The sequence below is a fragment of the Semicossyphus pulcher genome, unplaced genomic scaffold (assembly GCF_022749685.1).
Source record: "Semicossyphus pulcher isolate SPU_LCO1_2020_fin unplaced genomic scaffold, fSemPul1.0.p SCAF_15, whole genome shotgun sequence".
NCBI classification, from domain to species: domain Eukaryota; kingdom Metazoa; phylum Chordata; class Actinopteri; order Labriformes; family Labridae; genus Semicossyphus; species Semicossyphus pulcher.
Window position 1 is genome coordinate 20595969 of NW_027211659.1, and position 25632 is coordinate 20621600.

Consider the following 25632-nt stretch of genomic DNA (forward strand, 5'->3'; position numbering starts at 1 on the left):
ATGACCGCCACCGTGGACAAAGCTAACAACTTTCGCATTGATGCGCTCCTGGCGCACGGCGTGGAACAGAGGACGGACAGCGACGGTGCGTCCCCGGGGCTGTACTACAGCAGGAGCCCCGGCGGCACTTCCATGTCACCCCGCGGCTCAGAGACTCCCTCCCCTCACCCAAACCATACAAACTCCTCTCCAGCTCATCCAGGACTCTTATCCAAATCTCAGCTCGTCAACTTATCCCAGTCAGGATTTGCTGCTCTGCACCAAGGGGGTCTCCTCGGAGTACACCCGGGGTCCATGTATCCTCTGGCGGCCCTCGGAGGCCAGCACCACGCCTTCATATACCCAGGCTTCACGCAACTGGTCCATCCGTACCCGGAGCAGCTGAAGGTGGCCGCGGCGCACCCGCTGGAGCCCTGGATCAGAGCCGGAATGATGATGCCCAGAGTGGGAGAGTATGGAGGTGAGCGGGTCTCCCTTTGTCATGTACGATAGTTATACACTTTACCATTACTACTTCATATATTTTAGGATAAGAAATGAACCACAATGTTTATTCACCTCTGAAATAGCTGATAAGAATGGCATGAATGTTGTAAAAGTTAAATAAACTTTGTTTTAGAGCAGCCTAAGAGTTTAAAGCACACTTTGTATGTAAATGAATTAATCATCAAACCTATACAGTAACATACATATATAATATATATAAACATTTAACATTTTGTTAAAGCCATTTTTCTTGTTCACTTTTTTATCTCATGTATTTAAAAATACATCAATGCATATAGGCCTTTGTCATTGGCTAAACTACTGACAGACCTTGAGGAAAGCAACTTCTCCAGCTTATACCTGACCAAAATAAATATAGACTTTAGGCATACATATTTTCCCTTTAATTGAACATTTATTTGAAAAAGTTTCAGGCCAAATTAACGTCAGTATTTATGGTGTTTTTATATTTTAAGAGCCTCCGACCCCTGTGTGTTGGTATTGGTTTGGAAAGGACCATGACATTGAGATGCTTTACAATGCTTTAGGACAATATATCTCGTAAATATAATGCAACATTTACGGTTAAGGTAACACCATGAATAAACCTACTAATTAATCAACTGATAACATTCACCGTGTTTTCATTAAGGTAATGGCCCTCTGTGATACTTTATTACCCCTTCAAAGTAATATCCTCTCACCACGACCTCACATCAAGGCAATAAATGTTAAGGGACAGTGAGAAAACAAGATATACAAGCAGGAAGACAGGTAGACCAGTGGAATCCAAACAATTATATGGAAACTAAAGTGGAGGTGAAAAATAATTTTAAGATTGATTTTAACAAAAAATATATGTTTTTTAACTCTTCTGTGTCTCTTACCCTTTGTTGTCCCCTTTCAGCCCAGGCAGGTTTGTTGGGGAAGTGTCGGAGGCCCAGGACAGCGTTCACCAGCCAGCAGCTGCTGCAATTAGAGAACCAGTTCAAGCTGAACAAGTACCTGTCCCGGCCTAAACGCTTTGAGGTGGCCACTTCACTCATGCTGACTGAGACGCAGGTGAGAGTCAGAGGCTGTAGGATGAATTGTAGCCTATACTGAACAATTTTATTACATGGTAGGCTACTTTTTTTAAGTGCGTGAGTGTATTCCATTTTTGCTTCTTTCAGTCTCTAGTAAAGTGCAGGATAATGCTGTAGGGCCTTGTTGTAGCACAATGAGAGGTAATGGAAGCCTGTAGAGGCAACGGTCAGAAAAATATTTTGGAGCCTACAATTGCTTAAAAGTACAGAAAGTTATGTATTGCATTTTAATTTGTTGACATTTAGAATATATATTGCAAAATAACACAAAGAAATATGTTTTACTGCTGATTAAGAAATCTTCACTAAACAATGAACTACAACAGTGTACAACAGTAACATCCATCCTCACAGTCAATATCGGCACAATTCTGTTACTCCATTACTGACTCTTTCGTCCATAAAAAGCATTTTTTTCAACCATTACATTACATAATTTTTTCCAGCATGACTTGATCTGTAGACACTTAAATGATGGCCTTATAGTCATAAATTAAAAGAAATATGCTTGGGTAAAAAAATTGGAATACAAGGTTTCACAAGCTTCATATAATTTCACCTGACTGACTCACCTGATTTGTGATACATGATTTAATGATAGTTAAATGACATATGCAATGCTGTCATTGTCTCTGTAACAAATTAGATTTCATTCATTTCAGAATGCTAAGTACCCTTCACTGAAATAGTTTCATTGCTGCTTTTGTGTTTCCTTTTGCATGGCCACAGAGGTTTAGTGTTAAAAATCTGTATGAGTATGGTTAAATAACTGTTTTATAGACCAAAGTGCTATTTACACCAACTTTATTTTGGACCGGGGAATGGTGGCTGATTTTTTAACCCATCAACAAAACCGTTAAGAGAATGCAAACACGCTATTTGGTAGAATCCCATCCAACGTGCCTTTTCTACACACTTTAATGTCATGATTCCTGTTGTTTTTCACCAGGTTAAGATTTGGTTCCAGAACAGACGTATGAAGTGGAAGAGAAGTCGCAAAGCCAAGGAACAAGTTACTCTGAACTCCTCCCTGACTGACACAGAAAGAACTGGAAATGATGTACACAAGCCTCAGAATGACTCACACAGCTCGAGTTTGGAAGATGAAGAGGATATAGATGGGCAGGATGAGGATGAAAAAGAGGAGATAGATGTGCTGAGGGGAGGTTCTTTAGGCCCTGTAGTCTTCATGCGGCATGCCGGAGGAGGAGCAGTGAACTACAGCTCTTACTCAGAGGAGGAACAGGAGGAGGGAGGACCGGGAACAAGAAGTGGGGTTTTCCCATAGTTGTATTGTTCAGCATGTTTACATTGTATGTCTTTGTTTATTTAATACTCTTGTTATACTACTACTCCCAATAAGGTGCAAAAACATGGTGACATGAAGAGATTCAGCCCAACCTACAGTACAATATTTCTATGAGGAGTTTCCAAATTAGCCAGAAAATATCAAGGTGTACACATTGGTTAGAGATGACAACTAATATTAACAAATCAGTTTTGACTTCAGGATAAAAGGATTTGTTATTTTACAAAAATTGAAAGCCTGTGCTCCTGTCCTGTCCTCTGCAATAAATTGATTTATCTGTGAATGTATGTGTGCTTAGTGGCATGCATTGGGGTTAATAGCACTTCCATAGAAAGCAGTGGATGAAGTTAAAGAAAAATCCACTTGGATATTCATGAAGTAAAGAGTGTTGTGTTGAAATGTTATCACTGCATCCCTGTCTGTTACAATTGCTCATCAAATGTTCCACAAATACTAAAAAGTGACAACCTCATACTGTATTTGTAAGATAAGAAATGGCTATTGTGATACGTTTTTGACTATATGACCATTGATTATTTTTTGTACAATATTCAGCTCTTTGTTTTATATTATATACTTGAAGCTGCATGTTTTTTTTGTACACATATGCACACACACACACACACACACACACACACACACACACACACACACACAAGCAGAAAGAAATGGTTGTATGAACTGTATGGTTTTCAAAATTTACTGCTAATATGACAGTGTCTCTGTATTTTGTGACTTCTTATGTTGTAGAAATAATTTAATATTATAGAAATTAATATATTTCGATTTAAAAGAAAGTGATTAAAAGAAAGATGAATAATGTTTGTTGAGATTGAAAATAAATGATGATGTGTGTGATTTCCAGTCGAAAGGAAAGAACAGATTTTTCCTAACATAGGTTGGCATGTGTTAATACCTGTTTGTAAGGTGGTTGAGTATCTTTGGCGCTATTGGAAATAACACACTCTTCTATTTATACACTTGAAACCGAGGGTTTATGAAGGCGCCTAGACTTGTTAGAACTACAAAACAATAAACCAAGGAGACTCCGTCGCGAGAACTTCACTTTTTATTCAGAGAAGTCCATAACAGTTTACACCGCTTCTACCGAACCCACAACACCTTCCCTTCCTTTCTCTTTCAAAATAAGAGCTCTAAGTAAAGATAGTAAACTGCTCAAAAGAATATAATACAAACATGGTTACACACCAGTTTACATAAAACAGCCCTAATAACAAAATAGCTTACACACTCACGGATTTTGATTTTAACTCGTGAATCATATTCTTACTTTTAGCATGCGCCAGAAGAATATGTCCCTCCTCGGCTGCCCTAATTGCTATGCGGAAGCAGACTTAAACAAACGATTGCTTGTTGCCATGGTAACGCCGTGGCTAACAAACTTCTCTCACCTATTCAAGTGACTGTCGTACTGTCGGTATTTTCATGACGCAAATGGAATAAATAGCAGCTGTCTTCAAGCTTTATTGTTTTACGTTTGGAAGAAGGTAAAGGTGCGTTTGCCAGAAGTCCAACCGCGTTTAGTTTAGCATAAACGTTGTCTGTTTGGCTGTCATCTTAGCCAAACAGACTTAGCGTTAATATTAAAACACCCTGTCCGCTTGGTCTTAGATGTGTGTTTTAGACTTATCTATACAGCCTATGGTTTTAGATAGCTCTTGGAATGAGAGCTGATTCTTGTAGTATAGGCTACTTATTGTAATATTGTTATTCTATTAGGTTAATTATTAGTTATACCATTAACTCACACACTTTATATTTTCACTTAGGATATTTTGATTTTATTTTTTTTGTATTTCTGTATTTTTTGAGTAATCTGGCAGAAAATAGTCATATCTTATCTTATATATTTTCTAAATGTCTGAATGCCTTCTCTCTTTATTTCAGTCATGTTAGCTGAGGCTCGGGGTCCGGATCCGCTGGGTTCAGCAGCATCATGGAAGGATATCAAAGTAACTTATAAACTTTGATTTGAAACAGTCCGCTTTACTTTCTTACAAATACTCTTATTCAACCTTTGAATGAAATTTAAACATTTTATATCCCTCTGTGAATAAGCAAAATGGTCCATGAAACACAGCAGTCTATGATTCTAATAGTAAGGGGGCAATGGTAAATGGACTGTCTTTGTAGTCTCTTTCTAGTCTTGGCAACCACTCAAAGCTGCTTTTACGCTACATATCACATTCACCCAGTCACACACTGATGGCAGAGGCTGCTACGTAAAGTGCCCAACTGTCAATCAGTTATCACATTCATACCCAGTTCAGTGTCTTGCCCAAGGACACTTCGACATGTCGCCTGAGGGAACTGGGGATCGAACTTCCGACCTTCCAATTGAAGCGTGGTATACAGGATGCTACATACAACTACTTAATAAACTGTATCACAGAGAGCTTAAATCTTTTTTTAACATTAATAGTTGCATATTAGCTGGTGTCTTGTTCTGTGTGTCTAGGGTAGTATGTCAAAAAGTGTCTTTCTCTAAAACTCACATCCTCTGCCTGCCCTACCCAGCAGGACCCAGGGATTCGCCAAAGGCAGAGGGATGGAAATCACCAGAGACAAGCTTCCTGCCAAATAAGCTGCTTCTTAGGCCTTGAAGTGAAGCCAGACCTGGTCTGGGAGGACTGGGACCTGCAAAGGGATTTCACCAGGACATTAGTATTAAAGAATATACATAGCAAGCTGCAGAAGCTACATGTCAGGTGTGACAAATAGACATGGATATATGCATATGTACGTATATGCAATATGTATAAATTTGCTGAGTACTCACAGGCATCTTATCTTTGCCCCCTCACAGGCCTCCAGTGTCCAAGTTTTTCACCACCTTGATTCCCCATATAATTGTTGTCAGCCCAGGAACTTCCTTCTCAGTGCCAGTTATCTTTAGACCGCTACAGAGGGTAATACAACAAACACATACAGAATTCCATCTATTAGATTTTTGTGTTTTCAGGTATTGTGCCCCAGTGCTTTAAAAGTGGTTGAGTGTGCAACCTTAACATTAGAGGGATACGAGTATGCAGCCTTACCATTAGATGGATTGGATCATTACAAAAGAGGAACAGAGGAATTTGTTTTTCAATTATTTTCTTAGCATTGAAAGTTGCATGAACCAAATGATTCACAGCACAACACCAACTATACATGGCTGTACAAAGATGAAAGATAGATTGATATTCATATAACAATTTAAAAGATGTAAATTCACTTCTACCTCTCCTGTTTCATCTCTTTTATCTGTGTTTGTGTGTCTGTCTGACTGCTTTGGACAGTGTGAGTATGAAGACAGCATTGAGTTTCAAGGTAAAGATGGCAGCTTCCAAGTATGCCTCCGTGCCACCATTCCCTGTCCTGCCTTGGAGGTGCCAGACTCTGTGCTGCTGCCACTCTGTGCAGTTCAGCACTCCTCACGTACTTCCTTCCTGCTCAGAAATGTCAGGTACATTTACACTAGTGCAGAAAAATAAGAAGGATGAATGTCTTGAGAGTGACTGCAGAATGCTTTGTATGGTTTTACTTTCATTGTTTGTGTGTTTTATGTTCTAATGTGTGTGTTTGTGCTCTGGAGCAAGGAAAGATCAAGTCTTTCCTCTTTCCTCTTTCCTCTTTCACTTTACTTCACTGTTGTTAATTAATCAAACTCTTTCTCTCTCCTTTGTTTGTCCCCCATTTTTTTTTTATATCCACTCTTTCATGCAGTAAACTCCAGATTTGCTTCCAGTGGGAGTGCGTGGCACCGTTTCACCTAAGCCCTGAGCAAGGCCTGTTGAAGCCAGGCCAGGAGCGTCACATCAGTGTGGTTTTCCGACCACAGGATGCCATGGTGCACCAGCAACAGGCCCACTGCAGGTTTGGAGAGGAAGAAGATCAGGCAGAAAGCTTTTGCGCTGTGCTCCTACAGGGACTAGGTATTATGTGCTAAGATGGGTTTGAAGGGTTTACAATTAAAGTTTTGACAACAACCTAATCTAAGAATGCTGAATGGACATGAGGGATAGATTTGAACCAAATATCTCACTGTTGCCTCTTGCCTCTGCTTTCCTGTTTAGCCAAATATCCATGTCTTCAGCTAAGAACTCTAGGTACCAATGATAAAAAAGGACTGTGTGGTCCAGAGTTGCACTTTGGCTCCGTGGCAGTTGGCCAAAGTTTACAGAAACACTTTGAAATTTTTAACCCGTCCCCTGTAAGTAGAACACAAAGACACACATATGCAAATGTACATTCTCAATGGCCTTCTTTGTCATCGCTCTTTTTGCCCCTGTCTTTTAGGTAACTGCGTCATTCTCTCTTTCACAATTATCCAATGAGGTGCCTCTGTTGGGGTCACAGTTTAGCTGTGATGAGAGCAGGGGTGAGGTGGCACCGGGTGAATCACTTCGGGCTACTGTTACTTATACTCCTGCTGTGGTGGATACTGTGTCTATTGACTACTTGTCTCTACAATGTAGAGGGGCACTCGATAAGACTCTGCTCAAACTTACTGGAAAAGGTGTAGGTAGGGGACACACATAAAGACATATACACAGACATACAAAATTTACAAAACATTGTTTTTCAATCTCTTTTCTGCAATCTAAGTCACTTTTTTTAATGATAGAAGAAAGGGTATCTTTAACTAAGAATCTAGAATTTGATACATGCATATGAACAAAATATTTATTTTTGTAACTAGGTCCAAAAGTATCCTTGTCCTCCTTCGTGGTGGACTTTGGATGTGTTGGTGAAGGAGGAGCAGTTGTACAGACAGTAGATCTGCTTAATTCTTCATCGGTTGAAGCTATCTACCAATGGGACCTTGACTGTAGTGGGCACAGTGTGTTCAGCATCCAGCCAGCAAGTGGCACTGTCGGCCCAAATAGCCATATCACACTGAAGGCAGTTTATAGGCCCACACTGCCTATCGCACATCACAGGAGTGTGGCATGTCTCACACTGCACAGGGTAGGTGCCAATGTGGAGATGCAGGCATGCTCACAGCACACACATTAACATCATCAAGATTATTCAATCTATCTAACTTCCCAATCATCCCCATAGGAACCCATGTTCCTTGACCTTATTGGAACTTGCCACTCAGAGCTCCAGAGACCAGCCATACTGAAACCTGAACACTTGATTCTTTACAAGCTCAACTGGTACCGCAGACAGGACTCGCCAGACTCTCTAAGTGCAATGCTGCAAGATCATAATATGCACTTGGGCCAACAAGGAGTCCTCAGCTCCCTGGAGGAGGTAAAATACCAACATTTAATCATATAAGCCAGAAAACGTTCCATCACTTATGAACAACAGAGCACACTAGTGAAGGTTTGGAATTGTCTCTCTGACGCCTTTTCTTTTTTTCATATTCTAACAGGTACACCTGAAACCAGACAGTGGTGGTGTATTGATGTCTCCCATAGAGAAATATTTCCAGTCCTGCTTTGGGTGCATGGTTCCCCTCTCTTCCAGTTCTTTATCCCCACATTTATCTGTGGTGCCCAGTGAGCTGCTGTTTAATCACAAAATGTCCTCCTCTTTTACTGCCTCATCCACCTCCTCTCAGTCTGTGTCCATCACCAACCACACCAAAGGGAAGCTCAGGTACCCCTGCTTGACTGCTCACTATGGCAATATACCAGTTTTTCTATATGCAGAATAAGAATATCTGCTTGTTTTTCTTGCTTAATATATTTTCTGTTGCATGTCATTCTGCTCCAGTTTGGTGTGGACTGTAGCCAAAGGCTCTCCATTCTCTGTCTCTCCCTCATCATGTGACCTGGCTCCACTGAAGTCCACCTCATTCAGGGTCAACTTTGACCCCAAGCAGCTCAATACTCTGCATGAAGCACAACTGGAGTGCTTTGCATATTATAAGGTAATGTTGTCCGATAATCCAGAGTTCCATTGCATAAAAAAACATGAATAAACCTTTTAAATTACAACCATTCAATCTTTGGTGGAGGCCTGTTCTCATATGACTCCTGTCTTTTTTGAAATGCAAAACAATTTAATTCAACAGGTTTTGCTGCCACTCTATCCTATTACTTCCCTTGATGTTGCAGGAAAATCATCACTTAGAAGGTAATCTGCTGTGTCCACCCTGGTGTGTGATTGTCAGAGTCATAGGCCACTCCTTTCAGCCAGGCAAAGAGCATTTCATCCCATGCTGCTCACTGAAGCCCCCTCGAGTGGTGAGAAACAAACACGAGAAAGAACTAAAATGTTACAGTGTGTCTTTTGCCCTGTTTTCTGTGTATTTATCTCGATACTCTAGTAATCTATAATCTTGCTATTCTCTTATTAAACAGCATACAATTATTTGATGATTTTTTCCCTTTGACAAAAGTTGAATGCCTTATCAAACCAAAACATAAACCTTTAAACCAGCAAAAAGGATACTGAAATAATGCTATGCACAAAGAGAAGATACTTCAATAACATTCATATGTTCTTTCTAGATATTTCCAGCCCTAGGTGTTCTTTCCTATCGGACGGTGCTTCTCCAGAATTGTGGAGACCTGCCCCTCACTTTCTGTTTGGACCAAACCTCTAACCCCGCATTGGCAGAGTCAGTGTCTGTAGTGCCGAGCTGTGGTTTGATCCAGCCTTGGAACCACCAAATCCTCACCCTCAGAACAACTCCTACAGAAGACAGTCCCAAACAGGGATTCAGTTTACACCTTCAGCTTAATGCATCAAAGCACACAAAGGTACAGTATATCGCTGTACACTACACAGCAATACAGCAATTAAGAAGACAAAATAAATGGCACGTACTGCACTTTTCTCTCAGTATGGATCTCTGTGTCCTTTAGGAATTAACAGTTGTCAGTGTGGTAGAAAAGCTGCGTGTCTCTCTGGAAGGAGACAGCAGTTTGTATTTCCAGCCAACAGCCAGGGGCTCAAGGACTCAGCGCTCCCACCACATCAGGAACCTCAGCCGCCTACCTCTACGGTTAGCTAGCATTATGTTTGTTATTACCATGCTGTGTTTCTGACAATGTTTAGTGTGTTGTTTGTGCTTTGTGCAGAATCATTACTTTGGTCGACAGCTGGCTTTTTGTGATTGTCCTTCATTATAGTTTCCAATGGAGCATCCCAGAGCCAGACCAGGAGCTTATCTTTGTTGAACCAGATGCTGGTGAAATGCATCCCAATGAAAGCTCAGTGAGAGACTAAAATAATTACACATGCATGCAAAAAGGGTCTGTGTAACTGATTGACTGATGAGTTTTTTATATTACAGGTTCAGATCTGGTCCTTCAGCCCCCTGGAGGAAAAATCATACACACTCAAACCTACTCTCACATTCTGGCCGATACAGACACCTGGATCTAACAAGTCACAGCTTACCCTTAATGTAGTGGGAATGGGCTCTCAGGGTTACATAAAGGTGGGACTGTAATTATGCATGAATGACTAATGAACAAATTAGTCTTGAGTGTACCAAACCAAGCAGTTTTTGCATGTTTTTCCCTCTCAGGCAGAGAAAGCAGTTCTGGATGTTGGGGAGATTCTGGTTGGAAGCTATCGGTCAATTGAGGTTCCTCTGGTGAACAGCAGCCCCTGTCCTGTCTCCTTTTGTCTCTCAGTACAGCAGACCTTTCTGGATGAGAAACCTGTTGATGACCTCAAGTCTGGGCCAAGTGGTATTCTCATTAATAGCCTTTGTGTAATTTTTCATTTGTGCTTGGCATTCAGCAGTTGTCAGTGACATTTCATTTCAGTATGTGCATTAGTAGTAAGGAGGAGTTCTCACTTTACAGCTGTGTGTCCTGTAGGGGTTAAAAGACTGCTGACTATGACTGAGTCTCATATACAGTAACTGAACCAGTGTTGTAGACTAATTATGTCCTACTTGGCTCTATTAGCCCTACATCTGGACCGTGAGAGGGGAACCATCGCCTCTCAATCCACAATGCTGCTTCGATCCACTGTCAGACTACACAGACGAGCCCAGTACCAGTGGATCATCAGCTATCAGACACTGAATGCCAGTGGTACATAATAAAGCAGACATATACTCATACAACCTGCAAACTTAAATGTATTCAGCCATTTTATTATTACTTGATAATGAATTATTGTTCTCTACCTTTCTATATCCGCCTGTCTCTCTCCCAGGAAATGCCTCATCCCCTCCCAAAGCAGTGTGTGAAGTGCGAGCTGAGGGTGTATTTCCCACCCTAAAGGTGATTGATGTGTGCAGCACTGGCAGTATGGCTCCACTCAGCAAGGTGCATCTCTGGAAACTCTTCTCACTGGACAACTTTAACAAGTTCCTGCTGTGCAATCCATCCACTGCAGAACTCACTTACAGGACCCCCGTCAGGCACAGGTTAGGGTCAGAACTTTACTGAAATACTATACTCAGTTTAACATTGTACTTGGAAAAGAAACACAATATAAGACTTGTAAAGGATTGGAATTTTATCCAGTTTTTGATTGTATCCATTTTTAAAATAATTGGATTGTTTATTTATATCAAAAGAAAATTGAAAAATATTTAAATATAATGTTAAGGTATGGTGTAAGATTATGAACATGCTTTCTCTTCCTGTTTCTAGTATGCGCTCCAGTCCTTCCATCTTCACTGAAGCATTGTTGGATTTCAACTTCAGTGCAGCTCCCCTGCATTCAGACCCCTCAACTTTTATGTTGATGTTTTATAACCCTGGCTCACTCCCTGTAGACTGGTGAGTAAAAGAAGACTGTAAAGGATAGTCAATCCAAGTCAACGAAGGCTGTAGGTCATCAAAGAAATATAATCTTTTACCATTCAACTGCTGATGAAAATACAGGTTTCAGTGTGAAGTGGAGTTTTATACAGACAGTTGGAAAATGTTGTTTTACTGCTGATCTTTGAAAGCTTTGATTTACTGACTCTTGTCTTGAATACTAGGGCATTCTTGTTTCCAGAGGACCAGCAGATAGAGTTGGAGTACTGGGCTGAGACAGGAGAGTTTAGCAACACTGAGCTGTACCAGATGAAGGTCAGGTGTATATTTTTTTTTTCTAGACACATGAATAATTTTAAATATAACTGTATGATTGAAACTGATGGGTTTAGATATTTAAAAATATTACTTTTTTATCATTTCAAAAGGATATAAACACTAAGCACAAATGTCTTTATATCTTTGGCAGGTTCAGGACAACCGTCTGTTCAGCATTTCTCCCCGTTCTGGAACTTTGCTCCCTGACCAGCAGATGGCGGTACACTTTAGCTGCAGGTCAGAGATTATTGCAGGTTGCAGCACAGATGTATAAATTGTATAAATTGAGAGATGTGTAAAATCATCAAAAAGCGTTTATGTATTTATTAAATTTCTATATCATGAGAGGGTGTTTAAATTATGACTTACAGCAGAATGCAACTGTTCTAAGCATCAGTTCACACTTCACAATATGATCCCAAAATAATATTAACTTTGTCTTTCCAGCCATGACTTCGCAGGGACTGATCGGTTTCCTGTTGTGTTCAAAATTTCTCATGGCAGAGAGATCTTGGTGAGGCTGAACTCCATGTAAATCTATGCAAGGCTCCAGTATTATCTCATGTATTTGCTGTAAAGCTAAAGCAATGCAGTACCCTCATAAATCCCTCAGTATGATGAACTCTTTCTACTTGTTAGATTTTTATTTTTACTTCAGGTTCTTGTGTTATGGTAATTTTTGCAGCTAAACTTTCAAGGGGTGACGGTGGAGACAGACACACCATATCTCCACTTTGCCTCCACGCGACACGTCTTCACTTCTGTAACTATTGGGAACTATAATCCTCCGAGGCAGGTGTGTGTTTATTTTCTCTAATATTAATCCTTTTTTGACTGGCCAAGTTACAGTGTGCTGAAATGTACTGCACACTAATTGACTCATATTCAGTGAAACAGCTTCCACAGATTTGTTATTTAACTTACACCACTGGTTTCCAACATAGATGTGATCCACGGAGCAGAAATTGACCAATAAAATCTGAAATTAAGATCTTTTGTTGCTTTCTTACAAAAAAAGTGATCACTTTCCTTCTTCATGGCTAACTACTGGATCAAAAACCATACTAATGATATAATTAAACATTTTTTGTATATCTTTGTTTGTCCTGCAGATGTATGAACTACACAATGGTGGTGCAGTGCCAGTCCATTATGAGGTGGACAGAGCTGCGTTATTGCAGCTACAGGTGGACAACTTTAACCATCCTGTGCTGTGCTGCCTCAATCCAGAGGGAGAAGTCCTACCTGGGAAGACGACCATGCTGGAATGGATTTTCTCTCCATTAGAGGCTAAGAAGTACCATGTAAGGACTGAATCATAAACTGCCTTTATAAATCTGAATTCAGTTTAACCGGAAGGTAACACGTACGCTAGGTACATAAATGTCCAACCTCCACAATTTGAAGTCTTGTCTGTTTTTATTTATCACCAGATGGATGTTCTTATCCACGTCCAGGATTGTGACTCCACACTGGTGAGGTTTGAGGGATGTGGGTTACATTCTTCCACAATGTGCTCCACAAAACAATTTAACTGCAGTGATGGTAGAACATCTGTGCCCTGTGTCCAGACGCTGCCCTTCCCGGGACAGGTGAGAGCCGTTCTCGTGTTTTCAGATGATATTCAAATATGATTTATTATGTTGAATACCAGCTTTCTGCTCCTTAAAAGTCTTCTTTTTGTTCCTGTGACCATTTAAAAAAAATTGGTTTTTATTGCCTCTGATGTCTTCTCATAATCTTTTTTTTTATCATCTTTTATTGCTTTTATTCTCTTATTTATCTCTTTATTTGTATAACTGCCTTTCAAGATCTGCCTGTGTTATCACTTTTATTCTTTATTATATGAGCAGTTATTTGTTTTTATTCTTGTTGACCTTTTGTGTTTGCATTGTGTTCTTGCTCATTGTGGAATTTCTGTTTGGCCTGGTTATTGACTGTTATGTTTCTGAGTTCCTGCCTTTGCTTTGTCTGTCAAAGCACTTTGTAAACATCTGTTTTTAAAGGTGCTATATAAATAAAGTTATTGTTATTATCATTGTTATTTTAAGCTGTATGCATTCATCTCAATGCTGTTTGTACAGGTTTTATTCCTGTCTGTGGACAATGTCTCTCTGGGCGACATCCCTGTTTGCTCAAGATCTTCAAGAATCCTTTACCTGACCAATGTGTCCCACACAGACACCGTCCACTATACATGGGACCTCCTCCAGCAGAGTGATCAGCAGGTACAGGAATGTTTACATATAGGCCTGAGAACAAGGATTTATGTTCACTGGTTCATTTGGTTATTTTGTCAACTGACTTTTTTCTTTCTTATGCGTGTGCCATCTCAATACAGAATTATATCACTGTTGACCAGGTTTGCATGTGTGTCTGTCTGTGTGTTGTGTCAGGTGTTGCAGATCTTTCCAGAGCGAGGTAGTCTGCGTCCAGGGGAGAGTGCCCTTAGTTTCCTTTCCTTTACTTCTTCTGACTACCCCACCAATTATCAGCTAGATGTCACCTGTCAGGTATCAGAGCGTTAATCGTGAAGATTTAAAGCTGCATTAAATGGGATGGTGATTGGGATTGGGATTTTCAAAGCAAGATGAATTCAAATCCTATATTAATTTATTCCCCCCCCCCCTTATTTGGTAGTTGATAGTTTAAAAATAAACTTTCAGCAAATAATGGATGATACATATGGCCTTCTCTTCTCTTCTCTTTTCTTCTCTCCAGGTTAAAAAGGAAGCTGCACTAGCTCAGTATTGTGATGCTTTACAGCGTTGGGAGGAAGAGAAAGAAAGACAGAAAGTTGAATTCACTATCACAGACAAAAATACTACAGAAAGCCAAAGAGTTCTGATAGAAAAGGTATTTTCTCCTGCTCAAAGTACATCAATGTCATGTTTCTAACTGTCATCTAACAATGTCTTCAAATTGTATTCACACCTTGTCTTTTTACAGGAACCTTTAGCAGCGCCAGTAAGAAAAGTGCCACCACTCAGGAAATACAAGGTGGATGCCATTTCCTGTCTTGTGTTATTAAAGTAATTCACTGTGTGAAAGTAGTCAAAATATATATGAACCATTGACAGTTTATATAGCCAGGCTTCCTATTGACTGTACCTCTTCTCATTCTCTCTCTCCTACCCAGACTCTTCCTCCTATCTGCGGCAGGACTAGTTGTGAAGCAGAGGGATCAATATGTCCCAAAACAACAAGAGCTGAGCGACGGGCAGAGCGAGAAAGGGCCAAAGTATGGAGGCGCCCTGAAGCCCCCCAACCTTCTTTGCTGCATCTGAGTGTCACAGCACACTCACATGGGCTTATTGACTACATCACACACTTCTCTGAGCAGTTCAATGAGCAGTATAGGTAAAATGTCTTTTACACTTCTCATTTAGCAGCACAACTTTGATGCACAGAAAAAATCCTTACACGTTTATATAAAAACTAAGTTTTCTCTCCTGTCCATTTTTTGTGCAGTACCAGAAACATTTTGCATCTGTGCTTTCTTCCTAAGATGCCTCCAGTCAGTCAAGCCCCAGCAACCTAAAACAACTACTTCAAGCACATTCCCCCCTGCTGGGCTGACATCATCGACACGTGGCCCTGAGCGAGACATCACCATGCATGTACTCACTTCTCTGCTCAGGTAATACTTATTTCTATAAACAGATTCTGCTTATGAATACAGAATCTGCAGGTGAAGTTATTTGGTTGATTGGTTTTGAGACTGTACTTACACAGGCAACCAGATGCAGTAAAGACTTATATTCAAACATCTGTCCTGACCTATGCACTGAGTAAACTTACTTGCTTGATACTGCATTGAATTTTAAGATTAGCCTCTACAGAAATGATGGATTAACTGAGCATTATAGTAAGAAACATGTATGTATTTGTTGTCTCTCCCTTTCTAGGGACATTCTTGATGATCCAGCCTTTACCCAGTCTCTGATCACTTTGGCATCCAAGCCCATAACATACCCACTTTCAGAAACTATTCCCTCTCCTTCCCCCTCATTTCAATCCTCCATTCCTTCCCCTCCCTATCCCACATCTTCTCATGCCAAACCCCAACATCAGACAGTGTTGAGTGGGATAGTGGCTGAGAAGAGAGAACAGCACAACACAGTGGACAGTCAAGAGACTACAGGTGGTTTGGTAAACAGGCCCCCAAAACACAATCCACCACACACAGAACATGTACCAGCCAACATGAGTGAAGATGTGTTGCTGAGCACCATCCAGAACCTGATGATGGAAGCTGTCAGAGGAGAGCTTGTCCTTACAGCGCACCCTCGCACTGCTACCTTTCCACCTGTTTCTGCCAGGTGAAGACAGACACACATTGTACACACCCCTACAGTAGCTCTGGCAGTATCACCTTCCTCTATGTGTTGCGTAAGTGAGAAAGGAAACATTACACCAATGCTAACATATCCTGTGTTCCATTAGACTTAAGATGACATCAAAAGCTTTGGCTGAAGAGGAGAGAGATGACAGAAAGGAGCCAGCAGGAACTTTGGTCTCACCTACCCAATCTACCCAGAGTCCTTGAGGTCCGTCTCCCTCCATTGTTTTCATCCAACTTGTTGTCCATTAGCTTTCCTCCTTTCCATGTCCATTTGTCCCACACACAGTGCCATCCATCATTTTCCATCCTCAATCACAAATGTCTTTGCAAGCTCCTTCTTATGGACTGTCATCAAATGTTTTGGGTATTAATAAAAAACAAACTTCAACTTGATAGAGTCTTATAAGTGTTACAACTTGTACATTAGCATGCAAATATTTCAGATAGCCTCTTAGTTCACGTGTAGCTCAAATTATGCTTATGAACTGGAAATGGGAGCATGGGTGTGGTCATGTTTGATTACCCTGTATGCTAGGCTGTAAAATCTACACATATCAATTAAAAAATGTACAACCTATGTAAAAAGATTACAATCCTATTGATAAATTTTTATCTCAGTACATTAGAGATTGTTTTCCCATTGTTTTCTGTTTTGAGGAATCAACCACCAGTCCAAAGCATGTGAGCCATTTAATGGTTTATCTTCAAACATAAATGAATTCCACATCACACATTTGCAAATCTCATTTCATTTTCAATTTGACAAATGGTGCAGTAAATGAAGTCACATTGTTTTTCCCTTCCCCCAAAACGTCAGGTACAAATTGCAAAACAGGGAAAAGGACAAAGGTGAAAATTCAAGACACAGTGGCACTCAATATTCACATTGTGTATTTTGTATTCAAGTAATCACATAGTCACTATACTGCCAATGTAACAGTATCATAAATTATCATCAGAATGCAAATGAATGGTCTGTTTTATCTTTCTAAAGTTTCAGTTTCAGCTCATAGGGGTCAATTAAAAGACAATTGATCCAAGGAAGTATTATTTCAGCTGTTAACACTTCCCCAATTCAGCACTTTCAAAGAGATTTGATTTCGTTCAAACTTTAAAAAATAAATTAATATAAAAATGACGCATTCATACAGCTTTCATACAACAGTTACTCTTGTCAAACTATACATGAACAACTCTTGTATTCTGTCTTACTTCCATACAGTAACTTCAGCATCCTCACTTTAGGATATGTTCAATATCTGCTGAAACTTTTGTCTTCAATACTTCTTTATAATATTCTTACCAAGTGTGCATCACTCATCTAAATGTAGATACATTTTATCGGTAGATTTGTTCAACAACATTGGGTCAACTCAATCGAGGAGGTCACTGAGGAAACTTTGGTTGAACTTGTCCACAACTTGTTTTGTGACCAAGATCAGTGAATGAACTTGAAGATGGTTGGAAAGATCTTGTTGTGAAGATACTGGACCTGTTCCACGTGAGTTCCCAGCTTTTCAAATTCAAAGTAAGGGATCTGTGAGACAAAACAAGCATAGATCTTTGTCTTCAACTTATTTTTTCATCGTCATAATTCATTGATGGGTAAAACTGGCAATATGTTACTGTGGATGACTCTTATTTTTGTGCACATAAAAACAATACTTTAACACCCTGGTTCTCAACTGCTGGGTCGGGACCCAAAAGTGGCTCTCGGAGCTGTTTTCAGGGGGTCGTGGACATGTGCTTGAGTCAAAGTTGATGATGCACTTTTTTTGTGAAGAACATGGGTTATGCGTTCAGTAGAAGTGTCGTTCATTCACTTGATGACTAGACCAGTTGAGAACCTCTGCTTTAACATACAATATGTTAACATTAAATAACTATTAAAGGGTACAAGCTGCAAAGCCGTGGTGCTAAAATGCAATCATCTGGTCTTACAAATTGAAAGTTTAAGACCCTTGACATTGCTTTTGTGGAAATTACACATTTTCTCGAACATACCTGCACCACCTCATAGCCCATTCTGCGGAGATGTCTCCTTTTTGTGGCTTCCTTCCCCAGCAGGTGTTGTGTGTTGCTGCAGAAACGGCTTTGACCATCCAAACACAGTGCCACTCTATAGATAAACATGTAGGGAAAATAATCAACTAGTAACACAGAGCATAAGTGCAAATTCCATGCAGCTCACTTGCAACTCAAAACAAGCCATGTTTCTTTTTCACTCAAAAAGTAAATTATTGGAATGGTTACATGTATCTACAGCATATGCAGAATATGCGTCTTACCTTCTGTAAGTGTGATCCCACTGAGAGGGTGGCAGAATATATCCATTCTCATCCAGATATATTTCCACATCTAAACAAAAAAGTGAAACAATACAACATGGTATATACTGAGTACAGGAATGGATTCTTTTTGAATATTAAAGGAATACACATAAAATGTGTATGTCAGCAGGCTAAACATGTTCTTGGCAATTAAGAAGGTAATATCAATGTTATCTACCTTAACATTTGGTTCAGTGTTCGTATTGAATCAGTATTTCCCCATTTTGATGGAAAAGTTGTGTATATTTGTCTGTTTATTGCTTACCAACAGTGTATCCACTGTGAGTGAAGATTCTGGGGGAGTAAAACTTTCCCCCCAGCAGCTCTGTTAGTGGCCCTTTAACATGTCTGTACAACAGACTCTCCATAGGTGTCTCAAAGGCCTGGTCCACAGAGGAAAACCTCTTCACATGGAGTGAGGAGGGCAGTCTTGGACCCTGGTGAGAAAGACATTATGGCTTCATTGATTGGAACTACTGTAAGTATTCTCAATGAATAAGATACTTAAAAACTAAAAAAACTGCTTCAGTAGTGTGATGCTCACCCAGTAGTGTTTGCACTCTAATGAGGTAGAGAGATGGAGCTGTGTTAGTTGTCCCAGTGCATTCTTGTCCAGTCGCTCCCCATGTGCTGTAGGACAGACAAGGACAGCTTACATCATGCACATGACATAGTGTACACACACATTACATAGGGTAGTCATCCAGGTCATGGTAATTCTAAGCTTAATCCAAAAGGCAACTGGTGGAAGTTCTTGAAGACATTTCACCTCTCATCTGAAAGGAACTGAAGAAGCCTTTCGGATGAGAGGTGAAACGTCTTCAAGAACTTCCATAAGTTTCCATTTGGATTAAGCATAGAGCCCTAAAATAATCTGTTTTACAGAGTGTGCTCTTACTTATTTGTTAACAAAGCTGTAGCAAGGATGAAGCATTATATGAGACTCAACGAGTAACATATCTTTCATCATTGCTCACTACATCTTGGCCTTTATCATTGTCCTCAGAGGTGTGAATGTGAACCTCTTGTTAAAATACAAAAATGTGAAATTATCAGTTATCTCTATCGGTTGTTATTATTGGCAAAAAAAAATATCATGCATCCCTAATGTTAAAAACAAATGCTGTACATCCATGTGCTGTGAATAAACAGCTTTGGAATGGGATTTTGTTTTCCTTGGAAAAAAGCAAACTCATCTACAAACTATTCTGTCATTAAGTCTACTTTTAAGATAATGTTCACTTTTTGAAAATATGAGGTCTTAGTGTTTTCCATCATTTCAACAAAAACCTAACATTATGAACTTAGCAAGCGTAAAGAAAAACTATTAAGCTTAGCTATCCATGTATTATTTCAAAATCTCCTTCAGACAGGAAATAAAGGAACACCTGATGAATAGAACTTATGACAAACTCTCTTCTCTCCCCATATACACAGCTGTGTACACACCTTGAAGCCTCTGTAGGAAGTATGGGCTGAAGACTTTGGACATGTAGTTGAGTGGGAAGCGTTCCAGGTGAATGCAGGCGTGCAGCACCTCTATCAGGGAGCGAGGCTGGAACTGGGAAAACCTTGTTGACAAAATGCTCTCCAGCTTCTTAAACATGTGCCCAGAGCACTGAAAGAAAACAGTAGACAGCAGCAAATTAGAAGAGTCATGCTTTTATGTCATGCGGTTTTTAGCAGTAATGGAGTACACTGTACTATTGATACTTCTACTATAAGAAAAAGTCTTCAAATAACTGGAAAATGGCCTGTCCATTTTACTGAGTAAATATATCTTTTCTATTACTCAATTGTGTCATTATTAATAACTCTATAGTCTTTTGATATATTGTACCTACATTATAAAGCACCCTCACCTGTGGCAGGTAGTTGAGTCTCCCCATGGCAACAATCTGTTTGGCTATCTGAAGGGTGCTGTGCCTCTCAGCATTGCATACAAAGTTCTCAGCCACAGCCTCGAAGATCGTCTCAGAGCGGCACCTCATCTGCAGGCAGTACTCCATGACAGTGCTGATCAGCTCCGGATCACACGTTCCGAACCTCCCTGACAAACACAGCACAAATCTACAAGATTAATGCAACATATTGCCATGCTCACTTTGTTACAACTAAATAGCATGAACATAATTGTGGCTTAGAATAGACAAGGTATGAAGAATGCATGGGCCATGTCTCTGTGACCCCATTTGATGAAAATAAACCCCACCTGGCAGGTGTTTCTCCATAGCAGCCAGAAGCTCTGCATCATGCTGTCCCATGATCATGAGCGCAGACAGCACCTTGATAACTTCATTGTCACTAAAAGCCTTAAAGACCCGTGACGCTCTATGACTCAGCCTCAGTACCAGGGAAATGGCCTGTGAAACAGCAGGGAAGATACCATCACGTTTTTTTCTTAATTTTCAGTGAAAATAAACAATTTGCAGGGTGACATTTTAAGACATAGAAAACACAACCCCGAAGAGCAGAGGCTGTTATACCTACCTGTCTCTGATTTAACCTCAGTAGGAATTGCAGTATCTGGCTGACTTGTCTTGCTTTCAGCCGGTGGACAATCCTCTGTGTCTGTCTGTGCAAAGTAGACAGCATTAACATCTGCTGCTGGCTGGCAGGATCATAACACCGGGCCAGCAGGGAGTAGACTCTAGCGGCCTCACAGGGAGAAACAACGTCCTCTTCTACAGTAATACCGACAGAGTCCAGGACCTCTGTTAGCATGGCTGACTGGCGGCCTTCCAGGGCGTATGACACCTCACCCAGGTGGCAGAGCTGAGCCACCCCGACGTCCCTGTGCGAGAGGAGCTCCAGGCTCTCATTTATCAGTCTGAGCACCAGAGGACTGTGGGCCTCTAGGCCAAATTCAACACATGCTCCAAGCAGAGTAGCCAGTCCCTCTGCCCTGTCGTTGCTGGGGAGGTCTGCCAGCCTGGAGCACAGCTCAGGGATCACCTCCCCTTCAAACAGTGACTGCATATCAACACGTGCAGCTGCATTGCTCTGTGGTTTGGTGTATGGGATGTATGGAGAGAGCTGTGGGGCTGGTCTTGTATCTGGTTTAGGTGGCATGTGTCTGGCGAACTGGAACAAAGTCTGTTCATTCTGTTTTTTTCCTGGCATGGTCACCAGCGTTGGGAGAGGGGCTGCACTCACCTGCTGGACTACAGCTGTGTTTACGTGCGAGCCGTGAAAATTACGCACAGGGGTTGCGCATAGTTGTTGCGAAAATACAGTTTTGCTGACAGAATCTACATTAGAACATCTTTCCACCGGACTGCAAAGAAATAAACCACGATGCATGGGAAAACATGCTGAAGTGTGCTGACACGCCGCTCTGAAAGACGACGAGATACAAGCGATGGACTTCATTGTAGTCTCAGTGATGACAATCCCTTCCTGTCTCAGAACAGCACAAAGACAAGAAAAGTCAGTCAGTGCATATCCGCGCTTTTACACATTTACACACACACTGCTTCATTATGAAAGCTCACAGAACAAGCTACAGAGAAAGTTGCGAGACTTAAACATATTGCAAGGACACAATATAAGTGTCAACTTTAAATGTATAGGGTATTTGTATTTACTTGGTATTGCACGCAGGAATGAATTAACTTCTAAATCTCAGACTTAAAACTAAAAGAAAAGACGTCTTACCTTCAATGAGACAGGAGTAGTATGAGGAGGGGGTGCGACATGTTATAGAAGTCGCCTTCAGTGTTTGGTAATAGGTTGTGTAAGATTACATGTGTTTACATGTGCTGCCCCACAGTGGTCAAATCGTAAACTGCATGCCGGCTGCATATTATGTACTCACGTGCTGTCTGATTGGCCGAGCCGCCACTCTCCGGATTGGTTTCAGGAGGCGGGGAGGTTTGAAGGAGAACTGCAAGACAGACTACTGTGAATTGATCCAGAAGTGGCTACATACTTAAGGCCGATTACCGTTAAAGAAGCACTCGATCGTTGATCTCTTTTTCCAACGTCATTTAAAATAAATTAAGCAAACATGGAATAATTGAATAAAAACTTAAACGTATTTTTTTGGGCCATGGGATCAATAATAAATTGGGGTTTGGAATATTATTCTGTAAGATCCTTGAGTTAATTAATTTTAGCCTGTTTATTGACCTGAGATTAGTCCAAAAAAGAAAAGCTTTTCATTTGAGGGTTTTCATTCTAAATAAAGGAGCTACAAAAACAATGGACACACACCTGCCACAGGAATTTTCCACAATCTGGCAACTCTTAATCTTGCTTAACTGACTTTTAAGCTTTAAAAATGATCAGTAACATTAATAGAGCCCCTACTTACAACATATTAATGCTTAAAAAGGGGTAAATATTCCTCAAATCACACTAAAGCCACTGCAAATACACAAAGTAAAGCAGGTGTTATGAGTTGCAAACTAATATCCAACTTTAAGTGCTTACTTTATACAGTAGATATAGTATGTTCACTGCTGCATGGGCTATTAACGCAAAATAAAAAGTGAAAGCTGTAGCACCATTTCCAATCTAAATTGAGCCTTGTCATAGTTGATTTTGGACATTGGTTATTACTTGTTGCGATGGGTTTGTGACAGTTAGATGTTTTTGATAAATGATCACACACAAAAGCTTTTATATGTTATGAATGTGTGCTGACTTTGATGTGTGGTATTACCAGTGAATTTAGATTATTTTGACTTCAATTTCTAACTAGTTGGCGTCTGTCATTACTTTCCCCACAAGATGGTGCTACATACAAGCAAGATGACTAACTACAAAGTTCACACTGCCTCCACTCATAGCAGAGCTTAATTTGATCCACATTTAAGGTGGGAACAGGCTGTTAGTGGATATGAACAATAAAAGCAGAGAATAGAAAACAGTTTCTATCAATCACTTGTAATATAAAATTACAGGTTTTCTTGATACAAAGCTTTTGCTCTCATATGACCTCTGTCTAAAATAGGTTCAAATGCAGTTTACTTTCATTTAGCAATGGATTCTTAGGACCACAATTAATTAATTTCATTGCTTAACTCTTCATGAAATGTAGCTCTGTGATGTTCTTCAAATGCAAAGAGATTCATGAAACATACATGTAGTTTAAAGGGGTAGTTTGGGTTTTTTGAAGTGGAGTTGTAGGAGGTGTTTATCAATAGTAAGTGTACTACGATAGATAACACTCAGCACGGTCCCTGTTAGGAGAAGCCTGCTGGAGTTCCTTCACTGAAGCTAAGCTAAGCACCGGTGTAGACGGGCCCATGTTCACCATGTACTTTTGCCACTTAGAAGATTCATACATATAAAGAAACATTTCAGTTGAAGTTTACGCTGTCATCGCTTCACATTGACGTCAAACAGCCCTTTCCCTCGGCATAATACACTTTACAGCATGCGTAGGAAACAATATCCTTTAGTCCCAGACTGTGAACGGCACTTTGTCATTGCCATTATATTGTATTTTCTTTTGATTATTGTCTCTCTTACAAACTGCTAACCCAAATGGCGGCTGATCTGATACTGTGCTCTGCATGCGTAGGTATACATGGCCGTTGTCCAGAGCAAGACATAGTCATACACATAGATGCTAATGTGAAGCTGTGCCAAAAAAATCAACCATACAACATACACTTGAACTGAAATGTTTGTTGATATGTAGGACTCTTTTAAGGGGCTAAAGTATGTGGTACTACTGAACCCGTCAGGAGTAAATAGCTTAGCTTCTGTGTGGGAACTATGGCCAGCTTCTCTTAACAGGGGCAGTGCGGACTGTTATCTACTGTACGTAGTACACTAACCATTGATAAGTACCTCAGACAACCCCACTTCAAAAAACCTGAACTATCCCTTTAAGATCAAGACCCAAATGTGCTTCTGTTGAAAAAGCCCTGTGTGTGTGGGCATGCGTGTGGCTGGTGAGACACAGAGTAGCTTATGAAAGCTGATCCACGAGTCATCTGCACCCCATATCTCTAAGACAATCTCTCTCTCTCTCTCTCTCTCCCTCTGTCTCTCTCTCTGTGTGTTACCCATCTGGCTGGTTCCCTCTCTATCTCTCTGCAGCACCACAAGCCCTCTGGATACGAGTTGGACAAAGAAGAAAGAGTGAAAAGACCCGGAGCTTTAAAATGTTGAGCAGGGCAGACCTGATAGGATCTGTTATAAATAAAGTGACTGCTCTGCCGGTAATGTTGATGAATCACACTGAACCGTCACTCTGGCTGTGTGTCCCCCTGAGAGTGGGGGGAAGTGAAGGAGTGCCTAAAATTGAGTCAATATTTTTGAGAAAAAACATGTAATGCAAAAAGCAGCATCACTTCTTCAACCAAAAATATGTGTTAACAAGCAATGTAAAAAAACAACCTATTTAGCTGTTATAATTCATAAAGTAACAGACACATGAACTACTGATTGTTCCAGCTTGTTGCAACAGAAAAACACCAATTCTTAATAATACAGTGGACGTTTTGTGTTATTCTTATGAGGACAAAAAAACGTTCATGTTTTACTGAGTTAAAACTGGAAGGAAGCGTAAGAAACTTAAATAAAAATGTTATTCGCACAGTGGAAACACAAGTGAGTAAGCACATCTACACACAAACACAGTTTATGGGAATAACATCCCACCACACTTTGGCCAAATCTAATCTAATAATCTAAGGTTCAGCAGTGATGTTATCATTACTCACAAATGGATGTGACGCATTTGGAGAACATGTCTCCTCCGTCCCCATGTTGCTTGAATTATTTCTGCTATTGGATTAAAAATAACAAAGTCCGGATGATTAACTTCACTGGGAAATTAGGAAAGTGTGGTAGTTTATCACATCCATGCTCTATTGTGTTGAGACACTGGGGGACCGTGTTAGGCTTTAGTTCAAAACAAAGATTAAAACATCTCATAAATACAGTTAAATACAGAGTTTTCACACACTCAGAATTTCAGATGTTCCATTCTGTTTAAAATGAAAATCCTGCATTCAAAACTAAAGTCATGCATGTGCACAAGGTATCAGAGGCAAAAACACTCATTTTGAATCAGAATGGCCTGTGTCAATACTAAATAACCTGTCCA

The 25632-nt window shown here is 40.3% G+C and overlaps 3 protein-coding genes across 3 annotated transcripts; 2 read left to right on the forward strand and 1 right to left on the reverse strand.

Moving 5' to 3' along the window:
- Positions 1 to 2859, forward strand: LOC138592883 (motor neuron and pancreas homeobox protein 1-like). Its single transcript, XM_069663777.1, has 3 exons — positions 1 to 478; positions 1394 to 1548; positions 2521 to 2859. Exons 1-3 carry the CDS (start codon positions 1 to 3, stop codon positions 2857 to 2859), a joined length of 972 nt encoding a protein of 323 aa, XP_069519878.1.
- Positions 2860 to 5195: 2336 nt separating this feature from the next.
- On the forward strand, positions 5196 to 16217 carry cfap65 (cilia and flagella associated protein 65). The gene is made up of 34 exons (XM_069663495.1): positions 5196 to 5248; positions 5360 to 5363; positions 5419 to 5609; positions 5708 to 5810; positions 6183 to 6349; positions 6610 to 6818; positions 6960 to 7096; positions 7183 to 7408; positions 7586 to 7854; positions 7951 to 8145; positions 8270 to 8496; positions 8614 to 8770; positions 8958 to 9086; positions 9354 to 9605; positions 9711 to 9850; positions 9978 to 10062; positions 10142 to 10288; positions 10379 to 10544; positions 10767 to 10895; positions 11020 to 11233; positions 11463 to 11591; positions 11798 to 11888; positions 12043 to 12128; positions 12339 to 12405; positions 12577 to 12687; positions 13004 to 13195; positions 13325 to 13483; positions 13976 to 14119; positions 14288 to 14404; positions 14613 to 14747; positions 14841 to 14891; positions 15031 to 15251; positions 15400 to 15531; positions 15800 to 16217. The coding sequence occupies exons 1-34, from the start codon at positions 5196 to 5198 to the stop codon at positions 16215 to 16217; spliced, it is 5253 nt and encodes a 1750-aa protein (XP_069519596.1).
- A 721-nt stretch (positions 16218 to 16938) lies between these two features.
- LOC138592655 (FAST kinase domain-containing protein 3, mitochondrial-like) lies at positions 16939 to 21689 on the reverse strand. Its single transcript, XM_069663497.1, has 9 exons — positions 21057 to 21689; positions 20779 to 20929; positions 20429 to 20616; positions 20016 to 20184; positions 19111 to 19196; positions 18832 to 19003; positions 18525 to 18594; positions 18241 to 18355; positions 16939 to 17773 (listed from the first exon to the last, which is right to left on the reverse strand). The coding sequence occupies exons 1-9, from the start codon at positions 21687 to 21689 to the stop codon at positions 17675 to 17677; spliced, it is 1683 nt and encodes a 560-aa protein (XP_069519598.1). The 3' UTR covers positions 16939 to 17674.
- Positions 21690 to 25632: the final 3943 nt, after the last annotated feature.

Coding starts and splice junctions, on each gene's coding strand:
- LOC138592883 (XM_069663777.1), top strand. CDS start 1: ATGACCGCCACCGTGGACAAAGCTAACAACTTTCGCATTGATGCGCTC. Junction 479..1,393: donor AGGTGAGCGGGTCTCCCTTT/GTCATGTACGAT, acceptor GTCCCCTTTCAG/CCCAGGCAGGTTTGTTGGGG. Junction 1,549..2,520: donor TCATGCTGACTGAGACGCAG/GTGAGAGTCAGA, acceptor GTTTTTCACCAG/GTTAAGATTTGGTTCCAGAA.
- cfap65 (XM_069663495.1), top strand. CDS start 5,196: ATGTCGCCTGAGGGAACTGGGGATCGAACTTCCGACCTTCCAATTGAA. Junction 14,120..14,287: donor TCCAGCAGAGTGATCAGCAG/GTACAGGAATGT, acceptor GTGTTGTGTCAG/GTGTTGCAGATCTTTCCAGA. Junction 14,405..14,612: donor AGCTAGATGTCACCTGTCAG/GTATCAGAGCGT, acceptor TCTTCTCTCCAG/GTTAAAAAGGAAGCTGCACT.
- LOC138592655 (XM_069663497.1), bottom strand. CDS start 21,689: ATGCCAGGAAAAAAACAGAATGAACAGACTTTGTTCCAGTTCGCCAGA. Junction 19,197..20,015: donor CTTCCTACAGAGGCTTCAAG/GTGTGTACACAG, acceptor TCTGTCCTACAG/CACATGGGGAGCGACTGGAC. Junction 18,356..18,524: donor TGGGATCACACTTACAGAAG/GTAAGACGCATA, acceptor GTTTATCTATAG/AGTGGCACTGTGTTTGGATG.